The sequence below is a fragment of the Entelurus aequoreus genome, linkage group LG15 (genome assembly GCF_033978785.1).
Source record: "Entelurus aequoreus isolate RoL-2023_Sb linkage group LG15, RoL_Eaeq_v1.1, whole genome shotgun sequence".
Taxonomy (NCBI): domain Eukaryota; kingdom Metazoa; phylum Chordata; class Actinopteri; order Syngnathiformes; family Syngnathidae; genus Entelurus; species Entelurus aequoreus.
In genome coordinates, this window is record NC_084745.1 from 35,691,628 (window position 1) to 35,717,777 (window position 26,150).

The following is a 26,150-nucleotide window of genomic DNA, read 5'->3' on the forward strand; positions in this document are numbered from 1 at the left end:
TAAACACATAAGCAGGTTAAATAGAGGATAAAGAGGCAGGTTGAAATAAATGTGTGTTGGCTTTTTTCACCTGAAGACCGCTTGTAGTCATGACATGGTTGGAGTCATCCAAGGAAGTTGTGTTTTCTACCATGCCTGCAGTTACCACCATCCTACCTATACTAATAAAACAGTATTTTAAAATAAAATATTGAACGGGTATACATTAGATACAGATGAAAGTAACAGCTACGTTTAAAAATTAAATGTCAAATACATATGAAATATGTAGCCTAATCCAAGAATGTTAGTATATATCGTCCTTGGCGGAAGTCTGCCACATTAGGCTTTTTGTGGCCCTAAACAAGATTTTGTTTGTATCATTTCAGTTTTTAATATGCATAGAGGAAACAACCAACAAAAATGCTGTTTGAGTTTGTTCATAACATGTATACTAAGAAATAATGTATAATTAGTATTTTACAAGTTTTGTAAAGATTTTTATTTACCGGTACTATGAATAAACGTGCATGATGAGCAATAAACAAAAAGACTACATTGAGAACTTTAGTTCAGTTCAATCCAATATGGTCAATTGTCATGTTTGTATTTCAGATAATGTCTTCGGCATTAATTGAAAAAGTAAACAAAACACAATAAATTGGCAACAACTATTGAAAACAAGTCTTTTTTTTAGATGCCCAACCTTGGAGGAAAAAATTCAGCAACAATATAAACTTAAATTGCGTGGTCGTTTTAGAAATACGGCTGTAATTCTGTCACAATGACGGCGTTCAAAGCAATGCTAAATTAGCGATTATCTCTTTGGTCTTTGGAATGGACGCGGCCACTATGCTGCCGAACCGAAGTTTAGTATAAATGTATACATGGGGTAATTCAGTCCATCAAAGTACAAAAGTAGAACAAACAAACACCTGCCTAGCGTGAAGACTACATTGATGAAGACACATGCTACTGAAGTGACCGGTTGCCATAGTCATAGTCTAAATGCATAGTTTGTCAACCTTAACATACAAACACCGCACCTCAAATAGGCAGAGAAAAAAAATGGTCTTTATTATGTTTGATGTTATTTCCTTTGAAAGCAGATATTATATATCGAGGAAAGTTTTAACTCGACACCAGTTTTCTCTGCTCTAACACCGGGTTAACATCATCAACCTGAACATGTAAACACCGTACCTCAAATAGACACCTCTGTTTCTCCACCGCTTATGTTTCCTGTTCTTACTTTTAAGGATCTAGGATAATTTGAGATCATTTTATAAATGCATTCCTACAAATTGGATCTCCCCACTAATAAATACCTTTTGTTTTATGTAATTGGCCAAATAATTATCCATCCATCCATTTCCTACCGCTTGTCCCTTTCGGGGTCGCGCGGGGTGCTGTAGCCTATCCCAGCTGCACTTGGGCGAAAGGCGGGGTACTCCCTGGACAAGTCGCCACCTCATCAGATAGACAGACAACATTCACAGTCACATTTACACGCAAGGGCCAATATTATGAAAATGTATATACTGTAGGTCGACACCATAATTCCTCAATTAGTGGCCTCCGTTCAAACAACGGGTTAGCATCGTCAACCTAAACATATGAACGTCGCACCTCAACTAGACACTTTTTCATTTCGCTCAGAGAAAATATAACTGGTGGTTATCATGAATCATGTACATTTTTAAAAAGGTAATACAATAATATGTATTATTTTATATCCATTTGAAAATGCATTGCTACAAATAAGGGCCTGCCTACCAATAAATACTTTGCCTGAATTAATGGCTGGTATTGTTTGGAGTTAAGTATGGTAAATTCTATTTAGCATCTTTGAAAGTTGTATTTTTCAATTAGTTTTCTCCACTCCAACAGACACCGGGTTAGCATAGTCAGCATGAACATAAAACGGCACACCTCAAATAGACAACTCCATTTCTCCCCTATTCAGAGAAAAAAAAAGTCAGTATTATGTATCATTGCTTTTGTAAACAGTATTAGAACATTTTAGATTATTTGATTATTATCAATTTTAAAAATCATTCATACAAGTAAGTGCCTCCCCACTAATAAATACCTTTTGTTTTATGTAGTTGACCAACTTGCATTTAGCATAGTGGAATGTTTGATACATACAATGTTTCCTCAATTCTTCTGCTTTATTATCGTTGTCAACCTGAAGAAATGGACACCGTACCTAAAATAGACGCCTCCATTTCTTCCCCACACAGTGAAGAAATGTATACAGTTATGAAATATAATCTTAGTACCTTTTATTTAAAATTTAAAGATTATTTGATATATTTTTTTAAGAATGTATTTCTTTCTATAATACCTAAATCTAAACAAATGCATTGTTCTTTCTGCGGGTGAGTTAATAGAATTTCTGGGTTTGGCCGTAACATGAGTAAATATGATATCTATTTTTTCAGGTATTTTCATAGATGGTATGGTGTTTGCAAGCAACAAAAGACACAAAAGCGTCACAACGTTTGTGTTTAATATCTGATGGTGAAACAAAGGAACTCTGAATGGCTTTGCTTAATCTTCACTTACTTCCTGTGGTTGATGCTTGTGAGTCAACAGCTGCTTCGTGTGTGTGTGTGTGTGTGTGTGTGTGTGTGTGTGTGTGTGTGTGTGTGTGTGTGTGTGTGTGTGTGTGTGTGTGTGTGTGTGTGTGTGTGTGTGTGTGTGTGTGTGTGTGTGTGTGTGTGTGTGTGTGGCTTTCATAATCGCTTGGCTGGGGCTAGCAAGTATGATGACGTGCTTTCATACGTCACCAGCACAAAGCATCTGTCTTTGTGGACGCGCTGTATTAAAGCTGAGCGTGAGCAGAGGCACGCTAATGCAGGCATGGGTTCAGCCCGCCATGTTGAAGCACATCGCTCGGGGATGACATGACCTACATCCACGCCTCTAATGCACTGTGGATGGGAGCGAAAAGCCTTGCTACGCTCCAAATGTGCAGTAATCACGTAGTCAAGTGCGCGCACGTGCCGAGGCCGGGCACATGGGCCTGATGCACGCACGCACGCATGAATTCATGGCCTCGGGCTGCATGAATTGTTGTGTTGGATTTATGATTCACACGTGCAGCGCCGCAGATTAGACACGCATTCCTTCATGATGACAATTGTTGAGCATCTTTACACAATAACTTGGGTTGTACCTCTTGGTTTCTGTTATTTTTGTGTCGTATTTAAAGAGCTGTTTGCTGCTTGGGGGCCACACATGTATGAATGTATAAATGTGAGTGATTGCACATGTTACACAATCACAAGTGCTATGCTGGAAACACACCACTTTCCAATGATGAGGTACACCCGGATACGACTAATTTTTAGTAACGCATTTATAGTCGTATCTGGGTTTAAGACAGGGGCGCCCAAATGTTTTGCCTCCAAGGGCCAAAGTGATAATGTGCCAATGGGCCGCGGACCAACCAGTGATTTTAAGTGTTAAACACAAATGCCTAAATGTAAGTAATAAACCTTCTTCCACAAATAAAGTTTGTGTGAGCTTTAGGGGTGTCCTGGTGCAATACTGACATTGAAACCTAGAGTATTGGCAGATACCGATATTAATCCCATACAATATCAGCAGAAATATTTCTATTTTTTTGTCAATCAAGTAAAATTAGCCAGAGAATAATTGTAGCTATGAAAAAAGCTATGCTGTTTATTATTAATATTCTGGAATGTCTAAGTTGAAGTGGGGTGGTAATAGCTAATTGTTTTTTGGTGACATCAAGTGGCTACAATAATAAATTGAATGATGCAGACAGTATTGTTACTGGACGCTTTTTAACTTTGTATGTGTGATTAATATGCAACTATAATTGTTTGATACTTGTTTGTATTGACAAATGTCATGTTTTAGACTGCAATATTGTTCAGTTAAGGACATTTATTACGTATGTTTCACTTGTGTGCTTAGCTACTGTGTAGCTGCTAGCTCCTAGTAGCCCTTTTTTTGCTACATTTTGTAACTGACTTCACTAAAATACAAGAAAAGACTGAGTGTCGATCTTTGCACAAGTAGGACTGCTTGTATTTGACTTACAAATTAGATGGAAGCATGTTTTTTTGTGAATATCAGCCAGATATTGGATATTAATATCGGATCGGGACACCCCTAGTGAGCTTGAAAGATGTCAGTATTAATATGTATTTGTTAAGCCACCCTTTAAAGGGACAAAGAAAACCTAATCTTGCCCCTGGGCCCTACTGTGAGTACCCCTGGTTTAAGATCACCTTTTTGTGTCCTGAAAGCAAACCTGGTTACATTGCATGCCTAGCTTTTTGTTTGTCCGCTCCTCTTCAATGTGCGTGTGTAAGTGTGTGTGTGTGTGGGGGTGTGTGTGGGTGTGTGTGTGTTGCACATGGGAAGCATTTCATACACACAATAGTAATACCACGCATGTCTGAGTTTCCAAAAATCACATCCTTGGCTTGTTCTCCTTTTACTGCCACAATGGTGGGGGTTTACCACAATAAGGGGATAGAGCACCAAAGTCCCAATCCACTTCTCAGGGCTCGGTTTAAAAGGGTTTATTTGCTCAATCAAACATGACTGAGTGGTTTGGGATGCGGGTAGCGGGGCTGTTCTGTCTACCGTGTGAAGCCGGAATAGTGCAGTTTGTTTTAACACAAAACAAAAACCTTCTTTATTGTGTTTGCAGCTTCCATGAGGGCTCAGCGCCATTTATTTCCTCCATTTTAAGGAGATTTGAATGTATGTTGGAAGTATAAACTAGGAAATAGGCTTTACTTGTTGCCAGATGGTAAATTACAAATGATCATACAAACCCCGTTTCCATATGAGTTGGGAAATTGTGTTAGATGTAAATATAAACGGAATACAATGATTTGCAAATAATTTTCAACCCATATTCAGTTGAATAGGCTACAAAGACAACATATTTGATGTTCAAACTGATAAACATTTTTTTTTGTGCAAATAATCATTAACTTTACAATTTGATGCCAGCAACACGTGACAAAGAAGTTGGGAAAGGTGGCAATAAATACTGATAAAGTTGAGGAAAGCTCATCAAACACTTATTTGGAACATCCCACAGGTAATCAGGCAAATTGGGAACAGGTGGATGCCATGATTGGGTATAAAAGTAGATTTCATTAAATGCTCAGTCATTCACAAACAAGGATGGGGCGAGGGTCACCACTTTGTCAACAAATGCATGAGCAAATTGTTGAACAGTTTAAGAAAAACCTTTCTCAACCAGCTATTGCAAGGAATTTAGGGTTTTCACCATCTACGGTCCGTAATATCATCAAAGGGTTCAGAGAATCTGGAGAAATCACTGCACATAAGCAGCTAAGCCCGTGACTTTCGATCCCTCAGGCTGTACTGCATCAACAAGCGACAACAGTGTGTAAAGGATATCGCCACATGGGCTCAGGAACACTTCAGAAACCCCCTGTCAGTAACTACAGTTGGTCGCTACATCTGTAAGTGCAAGTTAAAACTCTCCTATGCAAGGCGAAAACCGTTTATCAACTACACCCAGAAACGCCGTCGGCTTCGCTGGGCCTGAGCTCATCTAAGATGGACTGATACAAAGTGGAAAAGTGTTCTGTGGTCTGACGAGTCCACATTTCAAATTGTTTTTGGAAACTGTGGACATCGTGTCCTCCGGACCAAAGAGGAAAAGAACCATTCGGCTTGTTATAGGCGCAAAGTTGAAAAGCCAGCATCTGTGATGGTATGGGGGTGTATTAGTGCCCAAGACAAGGCGCCATTAATGCTGAAAGGTACATACAGGTTTTGGAGCAACATATGTTGCCATCCAAGCAACATTACCATAGACGCCCCTGCTTATTTCAGCAAGACAATGCCAAGCCACGTGTTACATCCATGTGGCTTCATAAAGGACGCAAAAGAGAAAGGCTCCGCTCTTGCTACCGGAGTTTTTTGTTAAATCTGAAGATTTTGACCACTGATTTGCGATCACAGCCACAGGAGAGTACCCTGGCATCTTCAATCTGATTTTGGTCAGTTGAGAGGCACTGATACGCTGAAAGAAGGCGAGTTGGGAGAGCCGTTAGCCTCAAGCCAAAGGCGCCTTGCCGCAGTTCAAAGCGGTTGCCTAGCAACCAAAAGCTACGGCGAGTTTACAGCTGTTTTAAAGTGATCCCGACGTCGCAGAGTGATATAAGTTGACAGGCTGACACCTCAAATTGATCCCTGAACGGCGCAAGATACGAAATTGTTGGAAAAAACAAGTTAAAGTGCCGCAAGTCGCTAAAGAAGCAACTGCCGTTAAGACACAAGCAAGAGGCAGTGACGTCAGTGACTGCCGCGATGCGAAAAGGTAAAGGAAAGATTGAAATCCCGAAACCTTCGGGGTCAGCTGATACAGAACACAACTGGGAACAAGATTTGAGGTTGGACACAGGACATGATGGGAATCAAGAAGTGATCCTACAAAAACTTGAAGAAATTAAAGAAATGAAAGAATTGAAAGAATATCTGAGAAAAGTAACAACAGAACACAAACAAGATGTGAAAAGTCTGCAGGAAAATATAGAAAATCTGCAATCTCAGAACAACAGAAGAAATAATGAAGCCACTGAAATGGGCAAACGAATGAAGACCCTTCAAGAAGACAACAACATGTTGAGGAATATCATAGACGAAAGGGATCAGGACAAACGAATGAATGATATCATCGTGACAGGGCACCGAATTAAACCAAGATCCTATGCGAAAGCTGTGAATAATGAAGGTGAACCTGATGAAATGGATATGATCTCAGCAGAACAGCAAGGGGTCAACTTTCTGCAATCAAAGGAAATTGAAATTGACATTAATACCATCGAAACATGCATCCCACTGAACGGAAGAAACAACAACGCCACTCCAGTCGTGCTCGTGAAACTCGTAAACAGAAAATCTAAAATGGCACTGCTGAGACAGGGAAAGAAGCTGAAGGGAACAAATGTGTACATGAATGAGCATCTCACAAAACGCAATGCTGGAATCGCCAAGAAAGCACGCGACTTGAGAAAGCAGGGAAAAATCCAGGGAACTTGGAGCACCAACTGTAAAATCTACATCAAGCTGAATGGAGGTCCAGAAGCAAGAGTAATTGTTGTCCATGACATCAAGGACCTGGACAATTTTTAAAGTTTACACAGCTACCACAACAACGATGATAATGGACTCTGACAGAAAACAAACACCCAAATTCAGCATCGACACTACTATGTTCCAAGGGACGACTAAACAAGAGGACCTACATTCAGGATTACATCCACCTACACTTATTGAGATTATTGAAACAACATCAAAGATTTTTGAACAAGAAAATATGGAACTAAAAAATTTCTGCAACAAAGATTACAAAAACCAGGATTTGGAAAATGATATAGATCCAGATACAATTTTTTTTCTCCCACATCAGTAATAATTGTTTTTATTATACAGATGATCAATATAATAGCAACATTACATGCGATAACAAATTGTCAATTATTCATTTTAATAGCAGAAGCTTGTATGCAAACTACAACAACATTAAGAACTTTTTGGAACACATCAACGAACCATTCAAAGTGATTGCTGTCACAGAAACATGGATTGATGATAAAAAAGGAATAGATTTTGATCTGGAAGGATATTAACTAAACTACATCAACAGAACTAACAAAAATGGAGGAGGAGTAGCTGTGTACGTGATGAAGAACCTGAACTACAAAGTGGTAAAAAACATGTCATTTGCTATAGATAATATCTTAGAATGTATAACCATTGAAATATGTCAGGAAAAAAGCAAAAACATTTTCATCAGTTGTATATATAGATCACCTAAGTCAAGTATAGAAACATTTGAAGAATGGATCAAGGCTACTTACATGGATAATGGTCAAAGAATAATGTTCTTATGTGGTGACTTTAATATTGACTTATTGAACCCTAACAAGCAAAAGTCTATTGATGACACAATGTACAGCATCAGTTTATATCCAAAAATCACAAAGCCAAGCAGAATCACAGCACACTGTGCCACGCTTATTGATAATATTTTTACCAATGAGTTTGACAATAACACTACAAGTGGTCTACTTATAACCGACGTAAGTGATCATCTGCCAGTTTTTACAATATATGATGGACACTACAAGAAGAACATGGAAGACAAAAGGACATTTCGAAGACTGTGCACAGAGAAGAGGATGACTGCTTTCAAAAGTGAGCTACAAAAGCAAGATTGGGACAATGTGTACAATGAAAAAGAGGTTGATGAAGCATATGAACATTTCTTAAACAAGTTCATAATACTTTATGACAAACATTGTCCATGGATACAACTCAGTAACAAGCAGAGAAAGAATAATCAACCATGGATGACAAAAGGATTAAAAAATGCTTGTAAGAAGAAAAATACACTATATAGAGAATTTATAGCACAAAGAACTATAGAGGCAGAAATTAAGTACAAAAAGTATAAAAACAAGTTAACAGATATACTACGATCATGTAGAAAAGAATATTACAGTGAATTATTGGACAGGAACAAAAATAATATGAGAGCAACATGGGGCATCCTCAATAGCATTAATAAAAATGGCACAAAGAGGGACTACCCTCAATACTTTTTAGACGGAAATAAAAAAAAATGACAACATAAAGGAAGTAGTTGAAAGCTTCAATAATTATTTTGTAAATATTGGACCAAAATTGGAAGAAAGGATTCCAGACCCAGTTCCAATTGAGGAATATAATGATACCATAGAGCAAAATCCCAACTCCATGTTCCTCAGTAATGTGACACAGGAGGAAATAGTTACAATCGTGAAAAAATGTAAATCTAAGACTTCAACTGATTGTAATGGAATTGATATGGAAACGATAAAAAAGGTTATAGAAGAGATCTCAGGACCATTAATGTATATTAGTAATCTATCATTTCAAACAGGTACATTCCCAAACAAAATGAAAATAGCTAAAGTTGCACCAATTTATAAGACTGGAGATAAACATCAATTTACAAATTATAGACCTGTTTCTTTACTTCCACAATTTTCTAAAATCATTGAAAAACTGTTTAATAACAGATTAGAGAGTTTCATAAATAAAAATAGAATACTCGAAGAGAACCAATATGGATACAGAGCTAATGTCTCAACTTCAATGGCTGCAATTGAAAAAACAGAGGAAATTACCAATGCAATAGACAGTAAAAAATGTGCAGCAGCAGTTTTTATGGATCTAACTAAAGCATTTGACACAATTAATCACAATATTTTAATCAAAAACCTAGAACGATATGGCATCAGAGGGTTAGTCTTAAACTGGATAAGAAGTTATCTAACGAACAGGAAACAATACGTGAAGCTAGGCGAACACATTTCTACAACGCTAAATATATCCTGTGGTGTACCTCAGGGATCAATATTAGGACCTAAATTATTCAATCTCTATATAAATGACATTTGTAAAGTTACAAAAGATTTAAAGTTAGTATTATTTGCGGATGATACAACAGCGTTTTGTTCAGGAGAGAACACACAGGAGATAATACAAATAATAACAGAAGAAATTAACAAATTAAAAAGATGGTTTGACAAAAATAGATTATCGTTGAATCTCAGCAAAACTAAAATAATGCTATTTGGTAACAGTAGTAGAGAAAGTCAAACACAAATACAAATAGACGGAATAGAAATTGAAAGAGTAAATGAAACCAAATTTCTAGGTATAATGATTGATGATAAATTGAACTGGAAATCTCACGTAAAAAATATACAACATAAAGTAGCAAGAAACACGTCAATAATGAATAAAGCAAAACATGTTCTAGACAAAAAATCACTTCATATTCTCTACTGCTCACTAGTGTTACCATATCTGAGCTACTGTGTAGAAATATGGGGAAATAATTACAAAAGTACACTTCATTCATTAACGGTGTTACAAAAAAGATCAGTTAGAATAATACATAATGTTGGATATAGAGAACATACAAATCCTTTATTTATTGAATCAAAGATACTGAAATTCCACGACATAGTGAATTTGCAAACAGCTAAAATTATGCACTAAGCAAACTATAACCTGCTACCCAAGAATATACAACAATTCTTCTCAACAAAAGAGGAGAAATATAATCTTAGAGAAAAATTTAATTTAAAACATTTGTACGCACGTACAACACTTAAGACATTCAGTATATCAATATGTGGAATTAAATTATGGAATGGATTAAGCAAAGCAATCAAACAATGTACTAATATGATCCACTTCAAGAAACTCTTCAAACTTAAAGTGTTTACAAAGTACAAAGAAGAAGAACCATGACAAACATTCTCAATTTATTTCATCCATCCATTCATTCATTCTTAAAGTAATCTTACTTATCTCATCACATGAAATATGACTTACTTCACCAATTATTATTATTAAATTCTTACTATTATTTATTTATTTATTTTTATTGTGATTACCTATGGAGTTATTGTGAATAAATTGAGAACAGGAAGTGAATAAAAAAGTTTCAGCAACTGTTATGTAAAGAAAAGGAGTAGGATTAAATAAGCTCTGCTTCTTCCTACTCCTTTTCGAACATGTTGAAAAGAGAAACTGGAAATTGTGATGTATCATGTTGTATGCTCGCATGTTCAAAATAAACTCAAACTCTAACTCTAACTCTATAGTAAAAGAGTGCGGGTACTAGACTGGCCTGCCTGTAGTCCAGACCTGTCTCCCATTGAAAATGTGTGGCGCATTATGAAGCCTAAAATACCACAACGGAGACCCCCGGACTGTTGAACAACTTAAGCTATACATCAAGCAAGAATGGGAAAGAATTCCACCTGAGAAGATTAAAAAATGTGTCTCCTCAGTTCCCAAACGTTTACTGAGCGTTGTTAAAAGGAAAGGCCATGTAACACAGTGGTGAACATGCCCTTTCCCAACTACTTTGGCACGTGTTTCAGCCATGAAATTCTAAGTTAATTATTATTTGCAAAAAAAAAATAAAGTTTGAGTTTTACAATTTACATCTAACACAATTTCCCAACTCAAATGGAAACGGGGTTTGTACAAGAAGCTTAGAATTATCATATTTTGAGGAAAATTGTTTTACATAACCGATTTAACATTACTCATCAGCTACAGTTAAAAAAAAACCCACTGGCAATGTTTAGTATAGTTTATAAAGCAATTGCATCTTTAAATAAAAATAAACCATATGGGGGGGGGGAGCAGAACAGCGCCCCCACGTGGCTGTAAAGAGGAATGTGGGACAAAGCGCAGCAGTGCAGGACGTAGCCTTATGGGCTTTTTGGAATTATTGATCATATAGAGGGTGAAATGATCATCCAAACATGACAATTATCACATTTTTGTCTATTATTTTACACATAGTCAAAAACAAATATGTTTACTTAATTTGATCATATAACTTAGGGGACTGCAACCCGCGGCTCTGGAGCTCTGTTGTAGCTCTCTGACTTGTTTTTAACTCCAAAGTGAGGAAAGTTATTTTTAAAAAGAGTTATATAATATCTGAATGTCTGTGAGGCCGTGCATGTAAACAGGCAGAATCCTAAGGCACACTGGAGACAAGTAAAAGAGACTGGAAGCCTGTATGTTTACTTCAGCTTCTTGAGTGTTTAACCCCTTCGGGAGCTAACCATGAATACTTGCCAAAGAAGAAAAGCGAACAGGAAAAAGTTTAATTTCACATGGACGAATTGGCTTTCCTGTAAAATAAAAAAATGAAAATGATGAAAGCTTTTAAAAGGTAATTTAGCTGTGTTACATTGTTGGGCTGTGTACTACTTTTCTTTAGTGGAAGAGGCAGCAAAATGGCTTTTTTGGTAGTAAAGGTGCAGACACCTGATCTAACTTCAAACGTGTCAGAGGATGTATTTCATCCAATAGATGCCGTACCTCCATTTATTCCCGGTAGCACTTTTACAAATATTGTGCCAATATTTTTGCCATCAATTCATACCTTTTGTAGTGCATTAGCCATCTTTACCAAAACACACACCACCCGCCACACAGCAGAAGTGGCATCTGTAAAGCTGTTGTTTACAGTGAAGTTAAACAAGAAAGCGCATCTATATGCGGCAAAATAATATCATCTTTGTCTGGTACTATATGCTATAATGAGTTAATCATGCATGGGGGAAATGATAGAGAATATGATATTGGTACTCCAAAAAAAAAAAAAATCTTACCTTCTGCTTCTCTACTTCACTTACATTTCTAAGAAAGTGTTATTGTTGTGCTTTGTTTGCCTGCCCTGTGGTATCGCTCATCATTGTGGCTCTTTACGTCAAGTCTATATGTTCCTAATAATTTGACCATCTACCCACACACACACACACACACACACACACACACACACACACACACACACACACACACACACACACACACGTTTCTGTTGGAAGTGCATCAGCCTTGAAGAAATAAGTGCCAATTTCTTCCAGGAGATGTGAGAGTGAGAAGTCAGGTTGGATTTGAACCGGAACAACGAAGCTCCCACCCATATATGGGCATCGACTTCCGAAACCTTCACAGTGAGTACAAGCCTCCGCCGCCACCACCACTTCCAGATGGTGTCCCACCTTGTGCCGCCCTTTTCACACACTCATGATAAAGCCAAAGGTGTGCTTTTTTTTAACCCCATTAACACTTTGTCAATGACATCACATGCCTACACAGATAAATTGTATGTCCGTTTGTGTGGGTGCGTGTGCGTGTGCGTGTGTGTGTGTGTGCTCCACCTCATGCTGCTGTGTTTCCAGCTTGCAGCCACAGTTGATTCAGACATGCTGCTTTTGTGTGCGTGTGCAAGAGAATACTGACAATGCAGGTTTGCTGCAGACAAAAAAGCTGAACAAGTGGGTGGCTTTGTCAGCACCTTTTGTGTGTCGCTGACCCGTGTGACCCCCGACCCCCTGACGAGTTCGCAGATTTTGCCAACAGTCCTTGCACAATAACACAATCCTACTCTATTTTTTGTTTGTGTGCATGCGTGTTTCGCACAGCTCGTCTCGGCTGCGGTGCCACGCCAGCAAGCTCCGCCCCCGAGAGGAGGGTTCGCAGACTGCTCAGCCTCCAGAGGTACCTGCACTCGTCCCGCCTGCTGCGGGGAGCCCCCCAGCAGATCCCCCTCCCCATCCTTGATGAAGACTACACTGGACAGGCCCGAGTACGACACACTTTGACAATAAGAGCAAAACTTCTCTTCAGTATACAATCTTTGCTCATTATGCTGCTCTCTTGTTTTGTAGTGCATGCTGGAAAAAGTCGGGAACTGGAATTTTGACATTTTCCTCTTCGACAGGTTGACAAACGGTATGTAAAACGTAAGAAACTTGGAAGTGACGCATAAAAACAGTTAGTCGTGTATAAAGAGAGTATGGCCAACTCGGTTTCAGTCGATCTTCTCAATGATTGGTCAAAAGGCACTCACGTGACTTTAGGGCGCCATGACTGCGACTAACTTTGAGCTTTTACATCGCTTGAAGACAAGTATGGGAAGTTAAGGTCCGCGAACAACACTGGAGAGGCACATCGTCTTGTGCCAGATAAACACACATCTGTGTTTTGTTAAGGAGAGAACACACACGCTAATACAAATAATAATAATAATAATAATGGATTAGATTTATATAGCGCTTTTCTAGACACTCAAAGCGCGTCACAGAGAAGTGAGAACCCCTCATTCATTCACTCCACATTCACACCTGGTGGTGGTAAGCTACATTTGTAGCCACAGCTGCCCTGGGGTAGACTGACGGAAGTGTGGCTGCCAGTTTGCGCCTACGGCCCCTCTGACCAACACCCATCATTCATTTACCAGTGTGAGCGGCACTGGGGGCAAGGGTGAAGTGTCACTGCCGTCCTGCCCAAAGACACAACGGCAGTAATTTGGATGGCAAGAGGCAGGGAGCAAACCTGCAACCCTCAAGTTTCTGGCAAGGCTGCTCTACCCACCGCGCCATGCCGCCCAATAACAGAAGAAATAACACTTAGACTAAGACAAACTTTAATGATCCACAAGGGAAATTGTTCAACACAGTAGCTCAGTTACAATGATGGAAAGTGTAAGGATGGAAAGGACAATGCCGGTATAAATAGACTAATATAGCTATAAAAAAATCTAACATATATACAAATATATACATAATATGTGTACAGAATAATTTATATACAGATATATTATATTATGTCTATAACATATATACAATATAAACCAATGACCATGTACAATATTACAGTATATACAGTATATATGACAGTAGCAGCATAAAATAGAGAGTAGGTCCAGCAGGAAATAGAAAATAGACATTATAAACATTATAAATAAAGAGAAGTAGCAAACATGTCAGGTGTCAAGTAATAGGCAGATGTCATCTATTGCTGTATGGCGAGTGATTATACAGCTGGATGGAGTACGGAATGAAGGAGTTCTTGAATCGCACAGTGCGGGAAGGAAGTTGAAGGAGCCTGTTGGAGTATGAGCTCCGCTGTCCCTTGATTGTCAGGTGGAGTGGGTGGGCAGGATTGTCCATGATGGCGAGCAGTTTGTCCAGTGTCCTCCTGTCCCTCACTGACACAAACGCCTCCAACTGCGTGCCAATAGTTTGGCCGGCTTTCCGAATCAGTTTATCAATCCGGTTTGAGTCCCTTTTGCTGGTGCTGCTCCCCCAACCAACCACTGCAAAGTACAGTCCACTGGCCACAACAGACTGATAAAATATCTCCAATAGCTTGCTGCACACATTAAAGGACCTAAGCTTCCTCAGGAAAAAGAGTCTGCTCATGCCCTTCTTGTAAACAGCTTTGCAGTTGTCCTTCCAGTCCAGTCTGCTGTTCAAGTGGACTCCCAGGTACTTGTACTGCTCCACTACTGCCACCTCCCGGCCCTGGATCTTGATGGGCTCCACCGGGGTCACTCTCTTCCTGAAGTCGATGACCAGCTCCTTGGTCTTGTCCACATTAAGGACCAGATGGTTCGCCTGAGACCACTCCACAAAGTCAACGATCAGTGTCCTGTACTCCAATTCCCGTCCCTCTCTGATACACCCGACCACAGCAGAGTCGTCAGAGTATTTCCGCAGGTGGCAGGACCTGGAACTATACTGGAAATCTGAGGTGTACATGGTGAACAGGAAAGGAGACAGGACGGTCCCCTGTGGAGCACCTACACCACTGACCACAGTATCCGACAGGGAGCTCCCCAGTCGCACAAACTGGGGCCTGTCAGACAAGTAATCAGTGATCCAGGAGACAATGGATGAACTGACACCCGTCCTGAGCAACTTGTCACTCATCAGAATTGGCAGGAAAGGAGACAGGACGGTCCCCTGTGGAGCACCTACACCACTGACCACAGTATCCGACAGGGAGCTCCCCAGTCGCACAAACTGGGGCCTGTCAGACAAGTAATCAGTGATCCAGGAGACAATGGATGAACTGACACCCGTCCTGAGCAACTTGTCACTCATCAGAATTGGCTGAATGGTGTTAAAGGCACTGGCGAAATCAAAAAACATGATCCTCACAGTGCCCCTCCCACCATCCAGGTGAGAGTGAGCATGTTGCAGCAGGTAGATAACCGCGTCGTCCACTCCTACATGGGGCTGATACGCAAACTGTAGAGGATCCAGGGAAGGAGCCACCAGTGGTCTCAGCTGATCCAGCACAAGTCTCTCGAGGACCTTCATGACCTGGGACGTCAGGGCAACAGGTCTGAAGTCATTTGAGCCCGATGGGATGGGCTTCTTGGGCACCGGCAATTTGCAGGATGTTTTCCATAGCACTGGTATCCGTTCTAGCTTCAGACTCAGGTTGAAGATAGAGTGCAGGATCCCAGTTAGCTGAGCGGCGCAAGTCTTCAGGACCCAGGGGTTGACTCGGTCAGGGCCTGCTGACTTAGCTGGATTGACTCTCTCCAGCTGCCGTCTTACAAGTCCAGGTGTCAGACACACCGGGCTGGCTTTCTCAGTGGGGGTGGATGTGGGGGAGAGGGGAGGGGGGAAAGAAACGGCTGTGGCAGGTAAAAGAGAAGGAGTTAGTGTGTTGAAGTTCAGGGGAGGTGTGAGAACAGGACTCTCTTTTGTGACCGTGTCAGAGGCAGACATACATTGTACTGAGGTAGCTAACTATGATGCGTTCAGTTTATCGCAACATCAAGCAAACAATCTGAATATCCCCGTCCTATCAATTCCTAGATATGGTCGAAACTATTTAAAGTGCAATACGCATAATAAACGCAACATTATTAATATTGCTACTTCGGATAATTTCAACAAACAATCCTCAAAACAGCCCACTACCTATAATATGGGCTTTTTAAACATAAGATCATTATCTTCCAAAACGTTATTAGTTAATGAAGTCATTAGAGACAACAAACTTGACGTCGTTGGTCTCGCCGAGACCTGGCTCAAACCAGACGATTTTTTTGCGCTAAATGAAGCATCTCCTCCTGGCTATACCAATACACATGTTGCCCGACCTCTTAAAAGGGGAGGGGGTGTCGCACTAATATACAATGAAAACTATAATCTTACACCTAACCTAAATAATAAATATAACTCGTTTGAGGTGCTCACTTTGAGGTTTGTCACACCGCTGCCTCTCCACCTGGCTGTTATCTACCGCCCCCCTGGGCCCTATTCGGACTTCATCAGTGAATTCTCAGAGTTTGTTGCTGATCTAGTGACGCACGCCGACAATATAATCATAATGGGGGACTTTAATATCCATATGAATACCCCATCGGACCCTCCATGCGTGGCGCTCCAGACTATAATTGATAGCTGTGGTCTTACACAAATAATAAATGAACCCACGCATCGCAACGGTAATACGATAGATCTAGTGCTTGTCAGGGGTGTCACCACCTCTAAAGTTACGATACTCCCGTACACTAAAGTAATGTCCGATCATTACCTTATAAAATTCGAAGTTCTGACTCATTGTCAACAAACTAATAATAATAATAATAACTACTATAGCAGCCGCAACATTAATGCTGCCACAACGACGACTCTTACTGACCTACTGCCTTCGGTAATGGCACCATTCCCAAATTATGTGGGCTCTATTGATAACCTCACTAACAGCTTTAACGACACCCTGCGCGACACCATTGATATTGTAGCACCGCTAAAGTTAAAAAGGGCCCCTAAAAGGCGTACCCCATGGTTTACAGAAGAAACTAAAGCCCAGAAATTATCATGTAGAAAGCTGGAACGCAAATGGCGTGCGACTAAACTTGAGGTTTTCCATCAAGCATGGTGTGATAGTTTAATAACTTATAAACGCATGCTTACCTCAGCTAAAGCTAAATATTACTCAAATCTCATCCACCTCAACAAAAATGATCCTAAATTTCTGTTTAGTACAGTAGTGAAGTGAAGTGAATTATATTTATATAGCGCTTTTCTCTAGTGACTCAAAGCGCTTTACATAGTGAAAACCCAATATCTAAGTTACATTTAAACCAGTGTGGGTGGCACTGAGAGCAGGTGGGTAAAGTGTCTTGCCCAAGGACACAACGGCAGTGACTAGGATGGCGGAAGCGGGAATCGAACCTGCAACCCTCAGGTTGATGGCACGGCCACTCTACCAACCGAGCTATACCGCCAGTAGCATCGCTAACCCAACAAGGGACTCCTCCCAGTAGCTCCACCCACTCAGCAGATGACTTCATGAATTTCTTTAATAAGAAAATTGAAGCCATTAGAAAAGAGATTAAAGACAATGCATCTCAGCTACAACTGGGTTCTATTAACACAGATACGACTGTATATACGACGGATACCGCCCTCCAAAATAGTTTTTCTCTCTTTGATGAAATAACATTGGAGGAATTGTCAAAATGTGTAAATGGGACAAAACAAACAACATGTTTACTTGACCCAATTCCTGGGAAACTTATCAAGGAGCTTTTTGTATTATTAGGTCCATCCGTGTTAAATATTATAAACTTATCACTTTCCTCTGGCACTGTTCCCCTAGCATTCAAAAAAGCGGTTATTCATCCTCTACTCAAAAGACCTAACCTCGATCCTGATCTCCTGGTAAACTACCGGCCGGTGTCCCACCTTCCGTTTATCTCGAAAATCCTCGAAAAAATTGTAGCACAGCAGCTAAATGAACACTTAGCGTCTAACAATCTCTGTGAACCTTTTCAATCCGGTTTCAGGGCAAATCACTCTACGGAGACAGCCCTCGCAAAAATGACTAATGATCTATTGCTAACGATGGATTCTGATGCTTCATCTATGTTGCTGCTTCTTGATCTTAGCGCCGCTTTTGATACTGTTGATCATAATATTTTATTAGAGCGTATCAAAACGCGTATTGGGATGACAGACTTAGCCTTGTCTTGGTTTAACTCTTATCTTACTGACAGGATGCAGTGTGTCTCCCATAACAATGTGACCTCGGACTATGTTAAGGTAACGTGCGGAGTTCCCCAGGGTTCGGTTCTTGGCCCTGCACTCTTTAGTATTTACATGCTGCCGCTAGGTGACATCATACGCAAATACGGTGTTAGCTTTCACTGTTATGCTGATGACACCCAACTCTACATGCCCCTAAAGCTGACCAACACGCCGGATTGTAGTCAGCTGGAGGCGTGTCTTAATGAAATTAAACAATGGATGTCCGCTAACTTTTTGCAACTCAACGCTAAGAAAACGGAAATGCTGATTATCGGTCCTGCTCAACACCGACATCTATTTAATAATACCACCTTAACATTTGACAACCAAACAATTAAACAAGGTGACTCTGTAAAGAATCTGGGTATTATCTTCGACCCAACTCTCTCGTTTGAGTCGCACATTAAGAGTGTTACTAAAACGGCCTTCTTTCATCTCCGTAATATCGCTAAAATTCGTCCCATTTTGTCCACAAACGATGCTGAGATCATTATCCATGCGTTCGTTACATCCCGTCTCGATTACTGTAACGTTTTATTTTCGGGCCTCCCTATGTCTAGCATTAAAAGATTACAGATGGTACAAAATGCGGCTGCTAGATTTTTGACAAAAACAAGAAAGTTTGATCATATTACGCCTATACTGGCTCACTTGCACTGGCTTCCTGTGCACCTAAGATGCGACTTTAAGGTTTTACTACTTACGTATAAAATACTACACGGTCAAGCTCCTGCCTATCTTGCCGATTGTATTGTACCATATGTCCCGGCAAGAAATCTGCGTTCAAAGAACTCCGGCTTATTAGTGATTCCCAGAGCCCAAAAAAAGTCTGCGGGCTATAGAGCGTTTTCTATTCGGGCTCCAATACTATGGAATGCCCTCCCGGTAAAAGTTACAGATGCTACCTCAGTAGAAGCATTTAAGTCTCATCTTAAAACTAATTTGTATACTCTAGCCTTTAAATAGACTCCCTTTTTAGACCAGTTGATCTGCCGTTTCTTTTCTTTTCTTTTCTACTCTGCTCCAAACCCGGGGTGGACCGCTAGCCTGTTCATCAGATGGGGACATCTCTACGCTGCTGACTCGTCTCCACTCGGGATGGTTCCTGCTGGCCCCACTATGGACTGGACTTTCGCTGATGTGTTGGACTTTCACAATATTATGTCAGACCCACTCGACATCCATTGCTTTCGGTCTCCCCTAGAGGGGGGGGGTTACCCACATATGCGGTCCTCTCCAAGGTTTCTCATAGTCATTCACATTGACGTCCCACTGGGGTGAGTTTTCCTTGCCCGTATGTGGGCTCTGTACCGAGGATGTCGTTGTGGCTTGTACAGCCCTTTGAGACACTTGTGATTTAGGGCTATATAAATAATCATTGATTGATTGATTGATTGACTAGTGGGGGGAGGGCCAGTAAGGGGTGTATTGCTAAATCTATTGAAAAACAAATTCAGCTCGTTGGCTCTATCTACACCCCCATCCAGCAGTTTGGCTTTATTGTTGAAGCCTGTGATGGCCTTCATACCCTTCCAAACCTCACGAGTGTTGTTCTGTTGGAGTTTAGCTTCAAGTTTCCTTCTATAGGCATATTTCCCTAAATAAACACATTAAAGAGATGGTTTGGCAAAAACAAACTATTTTTGAATCCCAGTAAAGCTAAAATAATGCAATTTGGTAACAGCAGAAGAGAAAGTCAAATACAAATAGACGGACATTGAAAGAGTAAAAGAAACCACATTTTGGGTGTAATAATAGATGAGAAAATGAACTGAAAATCTCATAAAAATATGCAACATAGTGGCAAGAAATATGTCAATAATGAATAAAAAAAGATATGTTCTGGACCAAAAATCACTCCATACTCTCTCCTGCTCGCCAGTGTTGCCATATCTGAGTTATTGTGCAGAAATATGGGGAAATAAGTACAAAAGTACACTTGTTCACATGTCACAAAAAGATCAGTTAGAATAATACACAATGAGTGACACATACAGTGATTACAAATACATTGGAGGCAGCCACCACAGTTGACATACTTCACACTAAAGTCACTATTTCTCTGTGATTGTTGGTCCAAAGCTAATGAAGATTTGTCAAAATGAGGTTAAGTTATTTTTTTTGGTTGTTCTGTGTATTTATTGCACCGTTGGGTGCACGTTAAAGTGCCTGCTGGTCATAAAACACTGCAGGAATGTAGCAGCAGAGTGCGTCAAATACGGCCACAAAGTTATAGTTTCACGAAATAAAAGCAGGTTTTATTGTAAGTTAATGAGTTGGAGTATGTTTAGAACTATAAATGCACGTATTATTTTGGTTTATTTTTTCAGAAAAATTCATGTCAAAACGACAACAATTGCATGCATCCTGCTGGGCACAGCCGCACACGTCCTTGGTAGCAGTCATGGCGCCTGTTGCTCAGTTGGCCATACTCTCTTTATACACCACTCTGAAGACCGTATCCTGATGGTGCCACCTATTGGCTGCTACACACACAGTTTACAATAGAAGCTACAATGCATGTGTGTTTAAAGGCCTACTGAAATAAACTTTTTTTATTTAAACGGGGATAGCAGATCCATTCTATGGGTCATACTTGATCATTTCGCGATATTGCCATATTTTTGCTGAAAGGATTTAGTAGAGAACATCGACGATAAAGTTTGCAACTTTTGGTCGCTGATAAAAAAAGCCTTGCCTGTACCGGAAGTAGCGTGACGTCACAGGTTGAAAGGCTCCTCACATTTCCCCATTGTTTACACCAGCAGCGAGAGCGATTTGGACCGAGAAAGCGACGATTACCCCATTAGGGGGTAAGGACTAGAGTGCAGTGCAGGGCGCATCTTTTTTCGCTCTGACCGTAACTTAGGTACAAGTTGGCTCATTGGATTCCACACTCTCTCCTTTTTCTATTGTGGATCACGGATTTGTATTTTAAACCACCTCGGATACTATATCCTTGAAAATGAGAGTCGAGAACGCGAAATGGACATTCACAGTGACTTTTATCTCCACGACAATACATCGGTGAAGCACTTTAGCTACGGAGCTAACGTGATAGCATCGTGCTAAATGCAGATAGAAACAAAAGAAATAAACCCCTGACTGGAAGGATGGACAGAAAATCAACAATACTATTAAACCATGGACCTGTAAATACACGGTTAATGCTTTCCAGCTTGGCGAAGCTTAACAATGCTGTTGCTAACGACGCCATTGAAGCTAATTTAGCAACGGGACCTCACAGAGCTATGATAAAAACATTAGCGCTCCACCTACGCCAGCCAGCCCTCATCTGCTCATCAACACCCGTGCTCACCTGCGTTCCAGCGATTGACGGAAGGACGAAGGACTTCACCCGATCATCCGTGCGGTCGGCGGCTAGCGTCGGATAGCGCGTCTGCTATCCAAGTCAAAGTCCTCCTGGTTGTGTTGTTACAGCCAGCCGCTAATACACCGATCCCACCTACAACTTTCTTCTTTGCAGTCTTCATTGTTCATTAAACAAATTGCAAAAGATTCACCAACACAGATGTCCAGAATACTGTGGAATTTTGAGATGAAAACAAAGCTTTTTTGTATTGGATTCAATGGTGTCCGAATACTTCCGTTTAACTATTGACGTCATGCGCATACGTCATCAAACATAGACGTTTTCAACCGGAAGTTTAGCGGGAAATTTAAAATTGCACTTTATAAGTTAACCCGGCCGTATTGGCATGTGTTGCAATGTTAAGATTTCATCATTGATATATAAACTATCAGACTGCGTGGTCGGTAGTAGTGGGTTTCAGTAGGCCTTTAAAGGCCTACTGAAACCCACTACTACCGACCACGCCTTTAAAGGCCTACTGAAACCTACTACTACCGACCACGCAGTCTGATAGTTTATATATCAATGATGAAATTTTAATATTGCAACACATGCCAATACGGCCGGGTTAACTTATAAAGTGCAATTTTAAATTTCCCGGGGAACTTCTGGTTCAAAACGCTTTTGGAGGATGACTTATGCGCGTGACGTCGCGAGGTCCACGGAAGTGTTTGGACACAATACACAGAGCTCTTTTTTCTTCGACAAAATTCCACAGTATTCTGGACATCTGTTGGTGAATCTTTTGCAATTTGTTTAATGAACAATGGAGGCTGCAAAGAAGAACGTTGTAGGTGGAATCGGTGTATTAGCGGCTGGCTGTAGCAACACAACAAGGAGGACTTTGTTGGATAGCAGACGCTAGTGCCGGCGACCTCACCTTGACTTCCTACGTCTCCGGGCCGCCGACCGCATCGTCGATCGCTGGAACGCAGGTGAGCACGGGTGTTGATGAGCAGATGAGGGCTGGCTGGCGTAGGTGGAGCGCTAATGTTTTTATCATAGCTCTGACGAGGTCCCGATGCTAAGTTAGCGTCGTTAGCAACATCATTGCCAGGCTTCGACAGGCGGCACAGCATTAACCGTGTATTTACATGTATTTTCGGTGTCTCCTGATAGTTACTGAAACGCCTACTGAAACCCACTACTACCGACCACGCCTTTAAAGGCCTACTGAAACCCACTACTACCGACCACGCCTTTAAAGGCCTACTGAAACCTACTACTACCGACCACGCAGTCTGATAGTTTATATATCAATGATGAAATTTTAATATTGCAACACATGCCAATACGGCCGGGTTAACTTATAAAGTGCAATTTTAAATTTCCCGGGGAACTTCTGGTTCAAAACGCTTTTGGAGGATGACTTATGCGCGTGACGTCGCGAGGTCCACGGAAGTGTTTGGACACAATACACAGAGCTCTTTTTTCTTCGACAAAATTCCACAGTATTCTGGACATCTGTTGGTGAATCTTTTGCAATTTGTTTAATGAACAATGGAGGCTGCAAAGAAGAACGTTGTAGGTGGAATCGGTGTATTAGCGGCTGGCTGTAGCAACACAACAAGGAGGACTTTGTTGGATAGCAGACGCTAGTGCCGGCGACCTCACCTTGACTTCCTACGTCTCCGGGCCGCCGACCGCATCGTCGATCGCTGGAACGCAGGTGAGCACGGGTGTTGATGAGCAGATGAGGGCTGGCTGGCGTAGGTGGAGCGCTAATGTTTTTATCATAGCTCTGACGAGGTCCCGATGCTAAGTTAGCGTCGTTAGCAACATCATTGCCAGGCTTCGACAGGCGGCACAGCATTAACCGTGTATTTACATGTATTTTCGGTGTCTCCTGATAGTAGTATTGTTGATCTTCTGTCTATCCTTCCAGTCAGGGATTTATTTATTTTGTTTCTATCTGCATTTGAGACCGATGCTATCACGTTAGCTCATGCTGAAGAGCTTCGTCGATGTATTGTCGTGGAGATAAAAGTCACTGTGAATGTCCATTTCGCCTTCTCGACTCTCATTTTCAAGAGGATATAGTATGCGAGGTGGTTTAAAATACAAATCCGTGATCCACAATAGAAAAAGGAGAGAGTGTGGATTCCAATGAGCCAGCTTGTACCTAAGTTACGGTCAGAGCGAAAAAAGATATCTCTTGAACTGCATTCTAGTCCGTCACTCTAACGTTCCTCATCCACAAATCTTTCATCCTCGCTCAAATTTATGGGGTAATCGTCGCTTTCTCGCTCCGAATATCTCTCGCTCCATTGTAAACAACGGGGAATTGTGAGCAGCACTACCGCTTGTGACGTCACGCTACTTCCGGTAGGGGCAAGGTTTTTTTTTTTATCAGCGAGCAAAAGTTGCGAACTTTATCGTCGATTTTCTCTACTAAATCCTTTCAGCAAAAATATGGCAATATCGCGAAATGATCAAGTATGACACATAGAATGGATCTGCTATTCCCGTTTAAATAAAAAAAATTCATTTCAGTAGTCCTTTTAATTGTGTGTTTGTCCTCTAGAAGTTACTGGTGCAACAACTTCTTCTAAATCATAACCACGAAAAAAATGTTTGTCATTAAGTTTTTGCCAACTTCCTTGATGAGATAAGTAAGATGGCAGAAGAACAAAGACTCCATTCATTCAACTGCTATCTTTAAAAACGGTTGTGTTTTACACTCCAGGGTTCAAAAATTGACCTGCACACACACAAATGTTTAACATGTTGTTGTTGGCCCATGTTGTGTTGCAGGAAACAGCCTGATCACTCTGACCTTCCACCTGCTGAACCAGTACGGCCTGGTGGAGCTCTTCCAGCTGGACATGGTCAAACTGTGGCGGTTCCTGGTCCTGGTCCAGGAGGACTACCACAGCAACAACCCCTACCACAACGCCGTGCACGCCGCTGACGTCACGCAGGCCATGTACTGCTACATGCACGAGCCCTTGGTAAGGTTCACACACTCTTATCAAACCAACGTGATTAATGTTTAGCCTTTATAGTGAGTGAATGGTTGTGTTGTTGCTGAATGCAGCTGGCCAAGTCTTTGACCTCCTATGACATCTTGCTGGGACTGCTCGCCGCCGCCACTCATGACCTGGATCATCCCGGTGTCAACCAGCCTTTCCTCATAAAGACTGACCACTACCTAGCGTCACTCTACAGGGTAAAGATGACTCTGCATTGTTTTTCTGTTTATATTGTTTCTTAAATATGTACTTTACAAATTAACTCTTCTCATTTAAATGTCCAATATCCGCGTTTTTCAACAACTGGAGAGGTCCCACATAGGGATGCAACAATTAACCAGCTTTACTATTAACCATAAAAAGAAATAAAACAAACTATTTTCTATTTTCTTTTAAGCCCCCATAGGAAGGAACCCCCTCACACACACATGTACACACACACACACACACACACACACACTCTGCTGCGATTGTAAATAATCTAATTTGCCTAAAATACAATTTTTAAAAAATCCTTTAAACTTTCAATATTTTTGGGCAGACTTAAACCATTTGATACTGACAAATTAAATATTAACTCAGGAGCACAAAATATAAAACAATTTGACCTACAAAATAAAAATTAAGAGAACAATTTGTTCCGGGGTTTTTTTAAATCCAAATTAATTCAGGATTAATGGCTACAATGAGCACATTTTGGAGTGCACAGCTTTTCGAAGTGGGGTTTGAAGCAAGATACTGATAAAGCAGGATCACATGTGTCGCCCCTAGCACTGCACCACACCCCCTCTCCTAGGGGGCCCACCCCATTATTTGAGAAGAACTGGTTTAGAGAAATATTTTCCCCCAACCTCAGTCTTATGTTAATAATACAATTATTAATTAATTATTTTATTTATTATGATAACACTTGTTTGTTTATATTTATTATTTTGTATTAATACAGCAAGTATATCATCCTAACCATCCTTTCTATAGTTGCTATAATGAACTAATCTATAAGGATGGTTAGGATGCTATACTTGCTATAATGAATGAGTTCATTATGATGGTTAAGAGGCTAATAGCATCCTAACCATCGTAATTAACTTGTTCATTATTGCAAGTATAGCATCATGCTATACTTGGTATAATGAACAAGTTCATTATGATGGTTAGGATGCTGTTAGCAACCTAACCATCCTTATAGATTAGTTGATTATAGCAAGTATATCATCCTAACCATCCTTTCTATACTTGCTATAATGAACTAATCTATAAGGATGGTTAGGATGCTATACTTGCTATAATGAATGAGTTCATTATGATGGTTAAGATGCTAATAGCATCCTAACCATCGTAACGAACTTGTTCATTATTGCAAGTATA

At 40.6% G+C, this 26,150-nt stretch overlaps 1 protein-coding gene across 3 annotated transcripts in view; it reads left to right on the forward strand.

Annotated features, from left to right (window-relative positions):
- pde7a (phosphodiesterase 7A) overlaps nucleotides 1-26,150 on the forward strand; it is a 64,858-nt gene that overhangs the window by 22,479 nt on the left and 16,229 nt on the right. Inside the window, exons 3-7 of one of the 3 annotated variants that reach the window (XM_062021295.1) lie at nucleotides 12,462-12,551; nucleotides 13,023-13,186; nucleotides 13,269-13,332; nucleotides 24,565-24,761; nucleotides 24,848-24,979. In XM_062021295.1, the coding sequence (XP_061877279.1) occupies nucleotides 12,462-12,551; nucleotides 13,023-13,186; nucleotides 13,269-13,332; nucleotides 24,565-24,761; nucleotides 24,848-24,979 (647 nt within the window). The remainder of the gene's footprint in view (nucleotides 1-12,461; nucleotides 12,552-13,022; nucleotides 13,187-13,268; nucleotides 13,333-24,564; nucleotides 24,762-24,847; nucleotides 24,980-26,150) is intronic. The other 2 variants (XM_062021296.1, XM_062021297.1) reach the window with 2 other exon arrangements.